This window comes from Serinus canaria, chromosome 4 (genome assembly GCF_022539315.1).
Source record: "Serinus canaria isolate serCan28SL12 chromosome 4, serCan2020, whole genome shotgun sequence".
Classification (NCBI taxonomy): domain Eukaryota; kingdom Metazoa; phylum Chordata; class Aves; order Passeriformes; family Fringillidae; genus Serinus; species Serinus canaria.
This window is the reverse complement of record NC_066317.1, coordinates 20,272,658-20,285,490: the sequence shown is the minus strand read 5'-3', so window position 1 is coordinate 20,285,490 and position 12,833 is coordinate 20,272,658. Positions and strand designations below refer to the sequence as shown.

At 57.8% G+C, this 12,833-nt stretch overlaps 1 protein-coding gene across 1 annotated transcript; it reads right to left on the bottom strand.

The window, feature by feature from the left end:
- Positions 1 to 6,007: 6,007 nt before the first annotated feature.
- Positions 6,008 to 8,316, bottom strand: ATOH1 (atonal bHLH transcription factor 1). Its single transcript, XM_030239457.2, has one exon. The coding sequence runs from the start codon at positions 8,314 to 8,316 to the stop codon at positions 6,877 to 6,879; it is 1,440 nt and encodes a 479-aa protein (XP_030095317.1). The 3' UTR covers positions 6,008 to 6,876.
- Positions 8,317 to 12,833: the final 4,517 nt, after the last annotated feature.

The window sequence follows — 12,833 nt, the reverse complement described above, 5'->3', positions numbered from 1 at the left end:
AAAACCCAAAAACAAAAACAATAAATAAATGCAACACCCTCCTCCTTTTTTGAAGTAGACTTTAGAGAAGAGGTGTTGCAGCAGACACACATTGTTCTTTCACTGCTGGTGAATTTAATAAATGAATAAATAAATAAAAAGACTGATCTCCTCGCACTGCTCCCAGGAGAAGTGGGGGCGGCCTCAGTTCGGGGCGAAGGGAGGGGCCGGTGTCCGCCGAATGCCGGGGGAGCGGCGGGGGCCAGCCTGTAGCTGCTGGTGGCGGATGTCGCCCCGGAGCCGGGAGCGAGCAGGAACCTTTCTGTGGCAGGATAAAAATGTTGACTGTAGATAAGCGAGGTGCAGGTGGGGACTGAGGGCTCTGCGGCGGCTCCGGCCGGTCCCCAGGGTTTGCTTTAGGGGTTTATGGGAAGCAGGTGATGCCGCCCAACGGTCTCGGGCTCATTCAACCTGTGCCCTGAACTAGAGTTCAGTCAGGGCACGTCGGCGGTCCCGGCATCTCCCGTCCTGGCAAAGCCCTTGCAGGAGGAAGGGAGCAGAGAAAACAAATAAAAGCTCAGAAACTTGCAGTCAAACGCTTTCCCCTGCCCGGAGACGGAACTCGGAAAGCTCCACTGGCTCGTTGCGGGGCGCATCCCAGATGTGCCGGGGTGCTAGGTGCGCGCTCGGCATCTACCCCGGGCTCACCGGCCCCGGACGGGGGAGAGGCACGGGCCACCTCCCGGCGCGTCCCGCTCCAGACAGCTTTGACGAGTCCCGCGCTGCCCTCGCTTCCCTCACGCGTGCCGGGGTACCGCAGGCCGGGGGTCGACGTGGGGTCCGTCCCGTCCCCCCGCACCTGCCGGGCTCCGCCACCCTCTGAGGCAGAGGATTTTGCAGCGCAGTGGTCGCACCACAGCCCGTACGCGGTGCGCTGCTCGCTCCCCATCCTGGCTCCTGCCTCTAGATAAAACTGCGTTTCTGAGCACCGGATGGGAACAAACAGACACCCCAAGAACGAGGATGTCTAAAGACAAAAATATCAGTGGGTGGCTGGAGCTGAAATGACACGAGCTGACCCGGTAGGGCCGAGGGATTTGCTTGTTCCGAACAGATCTTTTAAACACCAATCTGACAAGCCGGAGAGGGGTTTACCGCGCCGGTGGGCCGGGTGTCCTGTTTCAGCGAGTCACGTACCATTAAAGAGGCACTTTTACAAGTTTGTGGCGAGGCGCTGAGGCATTCAAAACTGCTCGCTCGGGAGGAAAACCCGCGGCGGCAGCGCTTGGGGAAAGGGTTAACCCACTGCCCGCCCTGCCTGGGAAATGATGGTAAATTATCCGGCGCGTTCTCCCGGGGAAGAAATTAGACTTCAAAAGAGCTGGAGCCCTTCTGAATATATATCAAGCAGATGGGCTGATGCGCTGTCTCGCTGATGTGCCATTGATTAGCCGCCCCACAAAAGTGCTGCAGCCCCGCTCGCCCACGGCGGGTGCGCGCCGCCGCCCGCCGCTCTCCGGGGCACCCCGGCGGCGGCAGCGCGCCTCGGTGTTGAACGGGGGAAAAGGGATGGCCGCCGCAAGACAGCGGGAAAGAAAGATGGGATCAGAGTGGGGAGAACCAGGGGAAGAGGGGGAAGAAAATATAAAAACCCAAAACCAACAAAAACAACAACAAGGGAAAAAAAACCCACCAAAAAAACCAAAAAAAACCAAACCAAAAACAAAACAAAAAAAACCCAAAAAACCCCCCGAAACAACAGCAACAAAAAACCCCAAAAACCAAAAAACGGAGGAAAAACCGAGATGAAATACGAAAAGGAATCTCTTCAGAAACAGAGGGGATTTGTTTTCCCACCTCCAAATCTCGCCTTCCCTGTCAGCCCTACTGAGAGCCCATCCCCGCGCTGCACAAGCTGCTATCTCAAGTCCCAGCTGCACTCGGTGCTGCAGCGGGAGCGACGGGCCGGCACCTCCCCACCCCGAGAAGCCTCAGTTAAACCGAGTCGGGAGCGAAAAGTTGCGGGGAGAGGCAGAAGACCTGAACTCTTCCCGCTGCCCGACGGGGCAGAGGCGGCCGCTCCGCCGCTGGCGCCCCGCGGGGAAGAGCCCGGCTGTGGCACCGGGCTGGGGTCTGGGGGTGTCGCATCCAGTCCCGGAGGAGTTCCGTAAAAAGGCCTGTTCCCTCCTCCCGGGCCTAAGCAGGGAGGGAGAAAAGCACACGCCAGAAAGTCACCCATTGAAGCGTTTAAATGCTTCACCGCTCAAACCGCCTTTGACACGCCTTGGCTGGGCTCCCGAAGGCATCCCGAGCCATTCGATAGCACTTCAGAGGAGGCCTTTCTGTCTGCCCCGCTTTGGGCAGCCTGGAGATGGCCAGCGGCGGCAGTGGCAGCGCAGCCATCGCACAGGTGCAGCGCAGCCCGTGGAGCCGCGCTGCCATCCACTCTCGGGGACTCCTCAGAGTCCGCCTGAAGTTAACATGGGCTGGCGGCAGGGCAGCATGTGCCTTTCCGAGGCCCCAACCCAGCTCCAGGAGGGCAGCCGGCCGTGCGCCCCAGCCCGGCGAACACACAGCCCCGACCAAAGCCCTTCCGCGCTGCATTGACTTGGCCAGGGGCGGAAAACTTGACCCCTTGTCCCCCGGCAGCTCCTCGCTCAAGCCTGGCTCGCCCGTGGAGAGGATGCTCCCCACGGAGGGCCCGCAGGGTCCCCGCCTCACCCACGCACAAGGCGATCCCTCGCCACTTTCCCCTCATTTTTCTCTCCCGGACAGGCACGTCACGGGCACATGCGACGGCGGGTCCCCAGACACAAGGTCGGCTCCTGCCGCGCGTCCCGGCCTCGGTGCCCATGGGCGGCAGTGTCAGAGTTGGGGCCACGGGAGTCGGGCACACAGACAGACACAAGCCGGGAGGTGCCCCTGACGGGGACGGGGCTATGGGGCGCAAAGCTGCCGGGAGCGGGGGATTTCTGCGTGCCTCCGTCGCTGCTGCAGCGGCTCGGACCCCTGCGAGCGAGTGCACGTGTGTGCATGCGGCCACGCGTGTGCGCGCCCGGGCGTGCCGGGCTCCGCGTGGGCTCGCCCATCCCTCTGCGGGCGCCTGCCCCTCCGCTCTGTCGGAGCAGACACGCTGGGCCGTTCCTGCGTATCTTTTTCTCCTTCTTTGTCTCCCTTTCTTTGGCTTTGACTCTTTCAGGTGCCCCGGCGGTGCCCTCGCGTGCTGCTGGTTGCTGGGAGGTGGCGTGGCTGCCACTGCGCTGCTGTTGTGCGAGGGGAGGGAGGGAAGGGGGCTTGAATGCTGGCTGTTGTGCTCGGCTGGGGTGGGGGGCCGCCGAGGAGGAGGAGGAGGCCGATGATGATGATGATGGAGGGGAGGGGGTGACGATGGAGCTCACCGCGGGCGCGCAGCTCCCTGGGGAGCCGACTGAAAGGCCGCTGCGCTCACCAGCTGACAACGCGTGCTCCGCTCCAGACACGGCGCACCGCGGCCGGGAGCGAGGCCAGACCCCCCCTCCGCCCTCCAGCCCCCCGTCCCCCCCATTGTCCGCCCCAAAGCATTGTCCGCCCCGCTCTAATTAAGAAACACTGGCCCCACGGCCAACTCCCCTTCTAACCCCCCACACTCCCCCCGCCGTGGTCCCTGCGCTTTTCTGGTCTCCCCTCGCTGGGTTTAACCCTTTCTCCCCCTTCCCTTCCTCCTCCCTCTCCGAGGCCAAAGGTTGAGCAAACAGCAGCCGGAGAGCTGCAGGGCAGAGATGCGCCTCGGCCAGCTCCGTGCCCCCGAAACCCCGGGCGCCGGGGCGGCCGGGCAGAGCCCCGCACCGGAGTTCGCGGCCGCGCTTCGTCCGGCTTTGATTCGGGCTCAAAAGCCAGCGGAGCCGCCGTGCGTCTCGCACAAAGGCGGCTGCCTCCCCAAGCCCCCCCAGCCCCCGCGCTCGTTTCGCACACCCCGGAGGACAGTCAGCGTTCAGCCAAAATTTAACGCTCGGATAGTGCGCTTCTGACTCGCCCTTTTCAAATAAAAGCCCGTTTAGGATGATAAAACCCCACGAAGCAAACCGGGCGAGACTGCTTCCAGGGGCTGGTGTGCGTCCCCGCTCTTGTTAAAAAACTTTGCGGTAGTCTATACAAAACAAACACTGTCGCAGGCTCAATAAAGCGATTTATCCATCTTCATTACTTAAAGAAATGTTGTCTCTTTGTTTGTTTGGGAGATATTAAGCATGCTTAGCTTGCAACACATAGTTGATTCCTTTGCTAGTATCTTGGATACTTGGATCTGACTTTGGAAGGTAGGAGCTAATTGCTAATAATGGAGAGAAAGGAACCAGCCAGCATAGCGGGAGTGGCCTGGCATATGGGGAATGAGCGGTCTGAAATACTCAATATTCAAGTTTCCAAAATATTAATGAGATTATAGCAACCTGCAGCTATACGTTACAGCTTGTTAACGGAGTGCGAGAGAGGGGGGCTACCAAGCGGTTGTTATGCAAACTCTATAGCTGAACCTTAAAATGGGGATGCGGCTGGGTATCTCTTTCAAAGAAGAGCTAAAAAAAAAAAAAAAGGAAAAAAAAAAAAAGAAAAAGCCCCTCAGACGGCGAGTGCTGCTGCGCTGCGGCTGCGAGCACCAGCCGCGCCATGCGGTGCGCTCGTCTGTCGGGGGAAGGGACCCGACCGAAGGAGCGGGGAGGATTTTGATGCACTCTTTTCCACCACCTCCAGTGTTCGCAGCCGCAGAGGCAGACCCCGGGACGGCAGGGCGGAGAGAGGCTGCACTCACCCCTTCCATCCATGGCCGGCACCGCCGGGACCCCTCCGGGTGTTGCCTCTCAGTCACGGCGGCGGCCGCCGCTTCCCCCGAGTCGAGTACATCCCCAAATTAAACCAAATAAACAAAACAACGCCCCCAAAGCTGGTGGTTTTCTGCTCCGCCACATCACTCCCGTGATGGGACCCCTCCCGTGCCCCTCAAGACGCGAGACCGGTTCCCACAGTACAGAAATCAGTGCCGGTAACCAAAGCTGACCTACCCCGACAAAGCAGGCATTTTATTAGCAACGCAAATGACCCTCCCGATAAACTTTCCACCCTGCGGGACCGCAGCCCGCTTCGGCAGGTACGGGCGGCGGCCGCGGGTGCTGGCGGCCAGCAGGGCAGGGCGACAGCGCGGGGTTACCGGGGGGGCAGGTGCCCTGTTTCTGCAGGGGAAAGCGACACCCTCACGGGCTTCGCTCCGGCGGGGGCCGCTGCCCCGGCCGCTCCTTGTTAACTCCGACACCTCCCATTCAGTGTCACCTGCTGAACCCAGCGGGACCCCGGCACCGACACGGCTCCGGTTTAGCCCCGGGTCTTGTGTCACGGGCAGGCTGGGCTGCGTCAGCCAATCCCCGAGTCCCGTCCGGACTTAATCCGAGCCCAGGGGCCATATCCTGATCCCCAGCGACCCGCCGCGCTGCTCGCGTGTTCCCTAAACCCCGCCGGCTTCTCCGTCCGCTCCCAGCCCTTTCCGCTCGGCTTACACCGAGGAGGTTCGGTGGGAAGATCCGCTCGTGTTCCCGAGCAGAAGAGGAGTGGGGAAGAGGGGAATGATGTGACTCGAGGGGACAGGCGCTACAGAACAGCGACAAGCTCCTTACCCTGCACTTGTTGCAACTACCCGGTTCCGCTGGGAAATGCGGGACGGAAACGGGACGGGGTCCCGGCGGCGCAGGGAGCGGAGGGAGCGCTGCTCCACGCGGGACAGAGCCCGCCCCGCACTCCGGCCCCGCGGTCCGCCCGTCCCTCTGCAGGCAGCCGGGCTCCCCGGAGCATCGCCCCCAACTCTGTACCCCTCATCCCCGCCGCGGAGTTTGACACCACCTCGGCTCAGGGAGGGCGAAGGGAGAAGTTGAACCCGACCACGATTTGAGGCTGATTTTGTTTTGGTTGTTTTGGTGGTTTTTTTTTTTTTTTTTTCCCACGTTTATTTGATCTCAAATTTTTTTTAAAATTAAAGTACATAAAACAATGGCAGCTGGCGTTGCTAAAATCAAAATAAACGATTTTCGTCGTAGAAAAGAATTTTTTTTTAAAAAAGAGAGAAGCAGAAATAATTGCAAACACTGCATAATAAATACGTTTCCTATTACCACAAAAGGAAAATAAAACTGACATAAAAGTTTGACACGACAAAACCGTTTTCGTTTTTAAGAGAGCGTTAGGATTAAGTGGCTTAATTAAACATTGGTCTCCAATTGGCAGTTAGTAGCTTTCCTCTTGAAACTGCATCTCCAGCCGCTGATAAAGTGCTTGCGCCAAGTTCCCCCCCAAAAGACGCCGACAAGATGCTCTAAAGAAAATCCAAATTTTCTCCGCTATTTACAGGTTAAGACGGCGCGCTATTGACTTTTGTGAGTATGCTTGTGTGTGTGCGTGTTTCCACAGCAATGCGACCCACGGCAGGATGGGTGTCCTGGAAGACGGGGGTGTCAGGGCGGGTTCACGGCTGGGTGGGGATGGATGGCGCCGGCGGCACCCCAGCAGCGGGGCCAGGCTTTCTCCCTGCGCATCACCTGCTCGCCGACGGGGCGAGTCAGGCTAAGGCTGCGAGGTGGCGTATTGGCAGGAGGGAACGGCAACCTCTAGGCGAAAGAAACTTTCGAAGTGTAAACTAAAACTTAAAAACAAACCAACCGACCCTGACAGACGGGGCGGGTACAGTCACTCGCTAACAGCCATCCCCCCAGGACAAACCAGGGGCTGCTGGGGGTGGGAGACGAGGGGGCGGATTTCAAAGCGACCGAGGGGAGCCGATGCCGTCCGTGGCTGCACCGCGTCCGGCTGCTCACCCCACGGCAGAGTCTGTGCTTCGAGGGGCGGCCTTGCGGGGGTGCCGGTGACGACGCCCCTGCCTTAGCTGGCCTCATCCGAATCGCTGTAGTGGGAGCGGGGCGAGAACTCCCCGTCGCTCCTGTGGGACCGGGGCGACGTCTTGCTCCTCTCCTGCGGCGGCTGCCCGGGCTGCGGCAGGAGGAGGGCGGGGGAAGGGGCTCTCTGTCCCATCAGGGCGCCCTCCGCAAAGGAGAAGTGCAGCGGGTCGAGCTGCACCGAGTAGCCCCCCGTGGCCGGCGGCGGGGGGAAGCGAGTCCGGCCGTGCCCGGGGGGCGACGCTCTGGGCGGCCCCGGTGGCGGCGCCGGCGGCCCCGGCGGAGCTCCGGCCCCGGCGGCAGCGCAGGGCGGCTCGAAGGGGGCCCCGCGGTGCTCGGCCTTGGCGGAGCCGTCCGAAGAGGCGGCGGGGCCGTGCAGCAGCTCGGCCAGGGCACTGATGTAGATCTGCGCCATCTGCAGCGTCTCGTACTTGGAGAGCTTCTTGTCGTTGTTGAAGGAGGGGATGACATTGCGCAGCTGGTCGAAGGCGTGGTTCAGCCCGTGCATCCGCCGCCGCTCCCGCGCGTTGGCCGCCAGCCGCCGCTGCTTCTGCACGCCGCTCACCTGCGCCCGCAGCCCGGGGCCGCCGCCGCCGCCCCGCGGCCGCCCGCCGCCCCGCGGCCCGCCGGGGCTGCTCCCGCCGCCCCGTGCCGCGCCGCCCTCCGCCGCCGCCTCGTCGTCCTCGCCGGGCAGCAGGTAACGCGGCGAGGAGGCGGCGGGCAGGCGGGCGGCGCAGCAGACGCCGAGCCAGGAGCCCGGCGCGAAGGCGCCGCAGCCGCTCTGCTCCGGGCCCGGCGGCGGCGGCTCTGTGGGCGGCTCGCGGGCGCGCTCTGCCCAGGGCAGGCTCATGGCTCTAGCGCCGCGCGCCCATCGGGCCGCGCGCAGCCCCCGCCTCGCGCGTGGCGCCCCGACGGCTCCGGTGGCGGCCGGGCTCGCGCCCCCCTTTAAGGAGCGGCACGCGCCGGGGTCCCCCCCCGCCCCCGCTCCCCCTCCCTCTCCCCTCCTCTCCCTCGCGCCCCACCCCTCCCGCCGCACGCCCTCCACTCGCGCCGGTCGCGTGTCGGCGCGGCCAATGGCGCGCGCGCGCGCAGGGCCGGCGCGTGCGGGGAGCCAATGGCGCGCGGGGGGAGCGGAGGCCGCGGCCGACGGCGGCGGACGGGAGCGGGAGCGGGGGGGTTGGGGGGTGAGCCCGGGCCGGCGGCACGCGCTGTCCCGCCCCGCCCCGCCCCGGGCAGGCGCGCGCCGGGCGGCCTCCCCGCGCGCGGCGGGGCGGAACGGGGTGGGGGTGCATGGAGCGCCCCGACGGCGCGTCCGCCCCGCGCCGGGCGGCTCCGCCGACAGAGGGAACGGACACCTGGCGGCACCGGGCCCTCCCCGCCGCCGCACTCTCTCAGGACGGTCCGTCGCGCCCGCCAGGGGAAGCATCCTTTTCCTTATAGCCAAACCTCGGAGGCTCCGGTAAATGCCTGCCTTGGCCTCCCCACCCCTGGCGGGAGTAGCCGTCGGTCCGCCCGGCCCTCGCTGCGGCCGCAACGACCCTGCCCGAGGTGTCGGTGCGGAGCGCTGCCCGCCCGGGACGGTGCGGGCGGCTGTGCAGGGAGCGCGTCGCTGCCGTGCGGAGGTTCGGCCGCGAAGCCGCCGAAGGAATGTCCTCGGCTTTAGAGCGGTAATCCCGGTGACACGCGGGGAGCCCACGCGGGACCCGGTAGGTGAGAAGCGGTGGCGTTTGCAGACGGGACAGCACATTGCCCCCGGAGCTGCCACGTTTTCGGCAGGGTCCCGATCCCCCGCGAGCGAGTCCTTTTGTTGGGCCAACAATAGCTGGCCAAAGGTGGTGGAGAGGGAAATAGCTCCGTGCACGCATCTTAACTTCCCTTCCGCGCTGCCTCCCCTCCCGCCACCGCCGCCTGCCTGGAGGGGAGAAGTGGAGGTTTGCCCGTGTGAATAGGCGTGTGGAGAACAAAGTGATGGGCACAGTATGAGGTAGATATGTTTTTTCAAAAGTGAATAACTCGCAAGGCAAGGAGGGAACGAGGGAGCCCCGCAGCTCAAAGCCGAGCGGCAGTGACATGGAATGAGCAGCCTCGCTAGTTTAGGAAACTGGCTGGGCACACTTGGCGCATGGCAGTCGCCTGGGGCCCACCTTCCACAAACAACTGGATGGTACTGAGAAAGCGCAAAGCTGATGGTTTGCTTTCTTTAAAAACAAACGGAGGCAAACCGTCTCTTTTTTTTTTTTTTTTTCCTAGCTATTATGCTTCAAAGGCAAAAGCTGTTGTATCCCCTCAAAACAAGTTGTCAGTTTCTGACCAAAATGGAAGTGTTTACTCGGTAAGAAAGATGGTTAGGAGCAGAAGTCAATTCCTTGTTTCTGTATAGTATCCATAACGTTGCCAGACCTTTTATCTGTATCTAGTAAAAACTTTTATACTCTCCTACTGTCTAACACCCCCCGCCCCCTTCAATAAATGCTTCTATCGTTAACAGGAGAAAAAGCCCTCAGCACTGTGCTGCATGGTGCTGTTTACTGGCTAAATTCCCAGCCCCCCGGCTTCTCTTTCAGTCCGCAGGCACCACGTGCTCCCTTCCTGGGTGCCCGTGACACAGGTGAGCTTTGCCAGCAGCCCTGCTGCGCTCTCCTCCCCAGGGTTAATCTGCGTGTTCCCTGTTTGGGTACTGGGTGCCACGGCTGTGAGCTCTTTCATGCAAGGACCATGGGCCAAACCTTGGAAATGAGTGAGCTTTGCTGAGCAGTAGCCACTGACACCCATTTCCAGAAGCCTAGCAAGCACCCAGCATGGGGGGAGCCAGGCTGGTGCCGTGTTGAAGTCTTAAACATCTTCCTCCAGGCTGGTGGGCTGTGTGGCTGTCAGGCTTCCTTTACAGCAAGCCCAATCCTCCATCCCACAAACCATCCACTGGCCTCTGGGCACAGAGGGAAGCAGCATCCCATTAGCCTCTCGTGTGGAGGCAAGGTGGCTGATGCCCGAGAAGGACCCTGGCCTCTGAATACCCCAGAGCTGCTGTCAGGTGCTGGGAACTTCCCTTAGCAGTACCTCAGTGACTGTATGGAGCACTGGGGACATCAGCTGAACACCTGAGCATGCTCTTGGGATGGGAAAAGTTCCTGGCTGGGAAACAGTAACAGCTGCTTATTTTTCAAGTATGTGTTTTGTGAGCGCATGCACGCTTTGAAACTGGAGGCATCTGAGACTCACTCCACAGTTTGCCTTTGAAAGGACACACACAAAAAGCCATTTTCCCCAACACCACTGCTCAGAGGGGGAAAAAAAAATGTTTCATTGAAATCCAGCGGTCTCTGTATGCCTGTATCTGCTGTGTGTGCACACTTTCAGAGTCAAAGTCAAAGGCGAAGGGTGGTTTATGTCAGCACTGGGTTTAGCTCTGCTCTCCCAGAATAAGATAAATGTAAGTGATGAAGAACTCCTGGGGCTGGCTGAACTCATTTTGTATTCAACACTGCCCGGCCCTTTTCTCTTTCCTTTCTCCCTCTCTTTGTATGTTCAAGCCTACTTGAGTTTCTTTTTTTCTTTTGTAGAAGTTGGTTCTTTTGAAGCGGTTCGAGGCACGCCCTGCTGCAAAGAGGACTTCACGGGAGTCGGAAACACAGGCACACCGGTCTGAAACACTTACTGTACAATAGCAGGAATGTAGGAAGCCTTGAAAATGAATCTGCTCTAAGCAAGTGTCAAAGCTTTCAGAGGAAAACAAACTGAACTTATCCCTGTATCTTTATGCATATTTCCCCCCTGTCCTCCTTTCCTCTCCCCCCAGCCCCCAGCCTGGTTAAGAGCCCAGGCAGCAACTCGGGGTCAGGAACGGACTAGTGTTACAGAAAAGTGGGTTACAGCAGACTTGCAAAAAAGCCTCCTCTATCATTACAGCCAGAGACATTCTGAAAGCACACAAAGCACATGGGTCAGTTCTCAGTTTGTACTCAACAGTCTAATTGCTCATTCAATGCTATTTCAAGATCAGCTAGCTTCTCTGCAGGCACCACCACTGGTCAGAAAGTATTTTATTCCTTTTTTTCCCCTTTCCCCACTTTCCCCATGTGTTCTCCCCTTTCCTCCTTTCCTTTTGTAAAGTATTTGGGGGGACACACAGCCCTCTTTGTACCTTCCCTGGTCTTCAAGCAGTAAAACCCACAAGTGGATAGAGACCAAGGTGTGAGTCTTGCTCACTGAGATCAGGTAATCCTTGCTGAATCTCAGCTACAACCTGCCCAGGCCTCCTGCAGGAGGAGAGGAGGGGGATTTCTGCCCTCCCAGTGGCTGGCCTGCTCCCTGGGATGGCAAACCCCATCCAGGAGCTACTACAAACACAAAAAGACAATGTACAGCTGAATTATTTTCAGTCTCATGGACTGCATCATCAGAATACTCACCTAAATAAAGCATTCATACTTACTTTATTCAGAGCAAGATTGCTTAAAGCAGAAAAGGGTCCTGCTGCAAATGTTTCTCAGGCTCCTCCTATGACCAGTGTCTAAAGCTTTACTGTCACAAGTGTTTTAAATACACATTAGAAGTGATGACTGCAAGGAATGCAAGAGCTCAGGTACTGGGGAAATCACATTTCTGAACCCTGCCCCTTTCCACTCAGGACAACCAGGACCATGCTGCTGCTGAAGCAGATGTGCACTCATTTCTGCAGAGCAATTTTCCTGGGCAGATCATTACACTTACCCAATGCCATGTGCTTCAGCTCTTGGAGGGTTTGTAAAACTAATTTCCCATTTCTTGGTGACATTTACCTCCCTAAATATCTATACTCTAGGGCTAACCCCATGGACATTTGCAGTTGTGTACAGTTAATTTTAGTGCAAGTACCTCCACTGCCTCCAAGAGAAATGCAAAGCATGGCTATAACAATACTTGCCTACCTCCTGGGGCCATTGTCAGGCATAATGAATTCAGCCTGGTGATACAGTTGGAAATCTTATCTATGGAATTTGTACCTACATTTTGCCTTTTTATTTAAATGTATACAGCTGTTACTGAGACATTAATTTATGCTTATATTTTAAAAATAAAAACCTTCATATTCAAAAAGCATCAGTCATAATAATTTTTCTTTGATCATTTTGTTTTAAACTCTTTTTTGTTTTGCACTCAGCTTAGCAAGGAGGTTCCACTAAAATTGCTAAATGCCTTCAGTCTCACCAAAGTCTTGCTCAGCTGAGGCACTTCTCAGCTGTGGGACACTTTGAACAACAATGTCATTCCAGGTATAGTTTGTTCACCCTTTGCAGCAGGAACAATTCTGCAGGGCCTGTGCATGCTCACAGGCACCACCCACAGGTTCCTTGTTTTACTTTTGAAAGAAGCAATAAGAGAACACTAAGGACTGTCCCTGCTTTGTGAACAAGTGCTTTCTAACATGCTTTCATTAGGCTGCTAGTTGGTATGTTTTACCAGTATAAATCTCTTCAGCAACAAAATTACTGCTGTGATCAACAGTTTTACAGCATATGATCAATACTTCATTTAGTTTAAGTTCAGAGAATTAACATCAATCTATCCACAGAAACAATATATTTCCTTCAAATCACATCTGGTTAGTTCCTCTTGCTCTCAAGGTCTCTTACACAAGAGCCCAGAGAATGTAAATACTCCAGATTTGCTGGCACTAGATTTATTCGCCTCAGCATTCCCTTTTTCACTGTCACCTTAGGCACTGCACAAAGTACAGTTATAAAAGTTTGCTCTGGGAAAAGAATCTAGTGTCATAGCTTGAAGTATGAATGAAAAATTTACCTTGCAGGTTCTCTGTGTTATAGAAGTAACATATAAGTGAAAAAGAGAGAGAAAAAAGAACAGCTGACATGTAAGCAAGAGGTAAAAAAAAAAAAAAAAAAAGAACATTTGAAAGAGTCTGCCTTGCCTCTCAACAGCAGCATTACTTGAGCAGTAACCTGG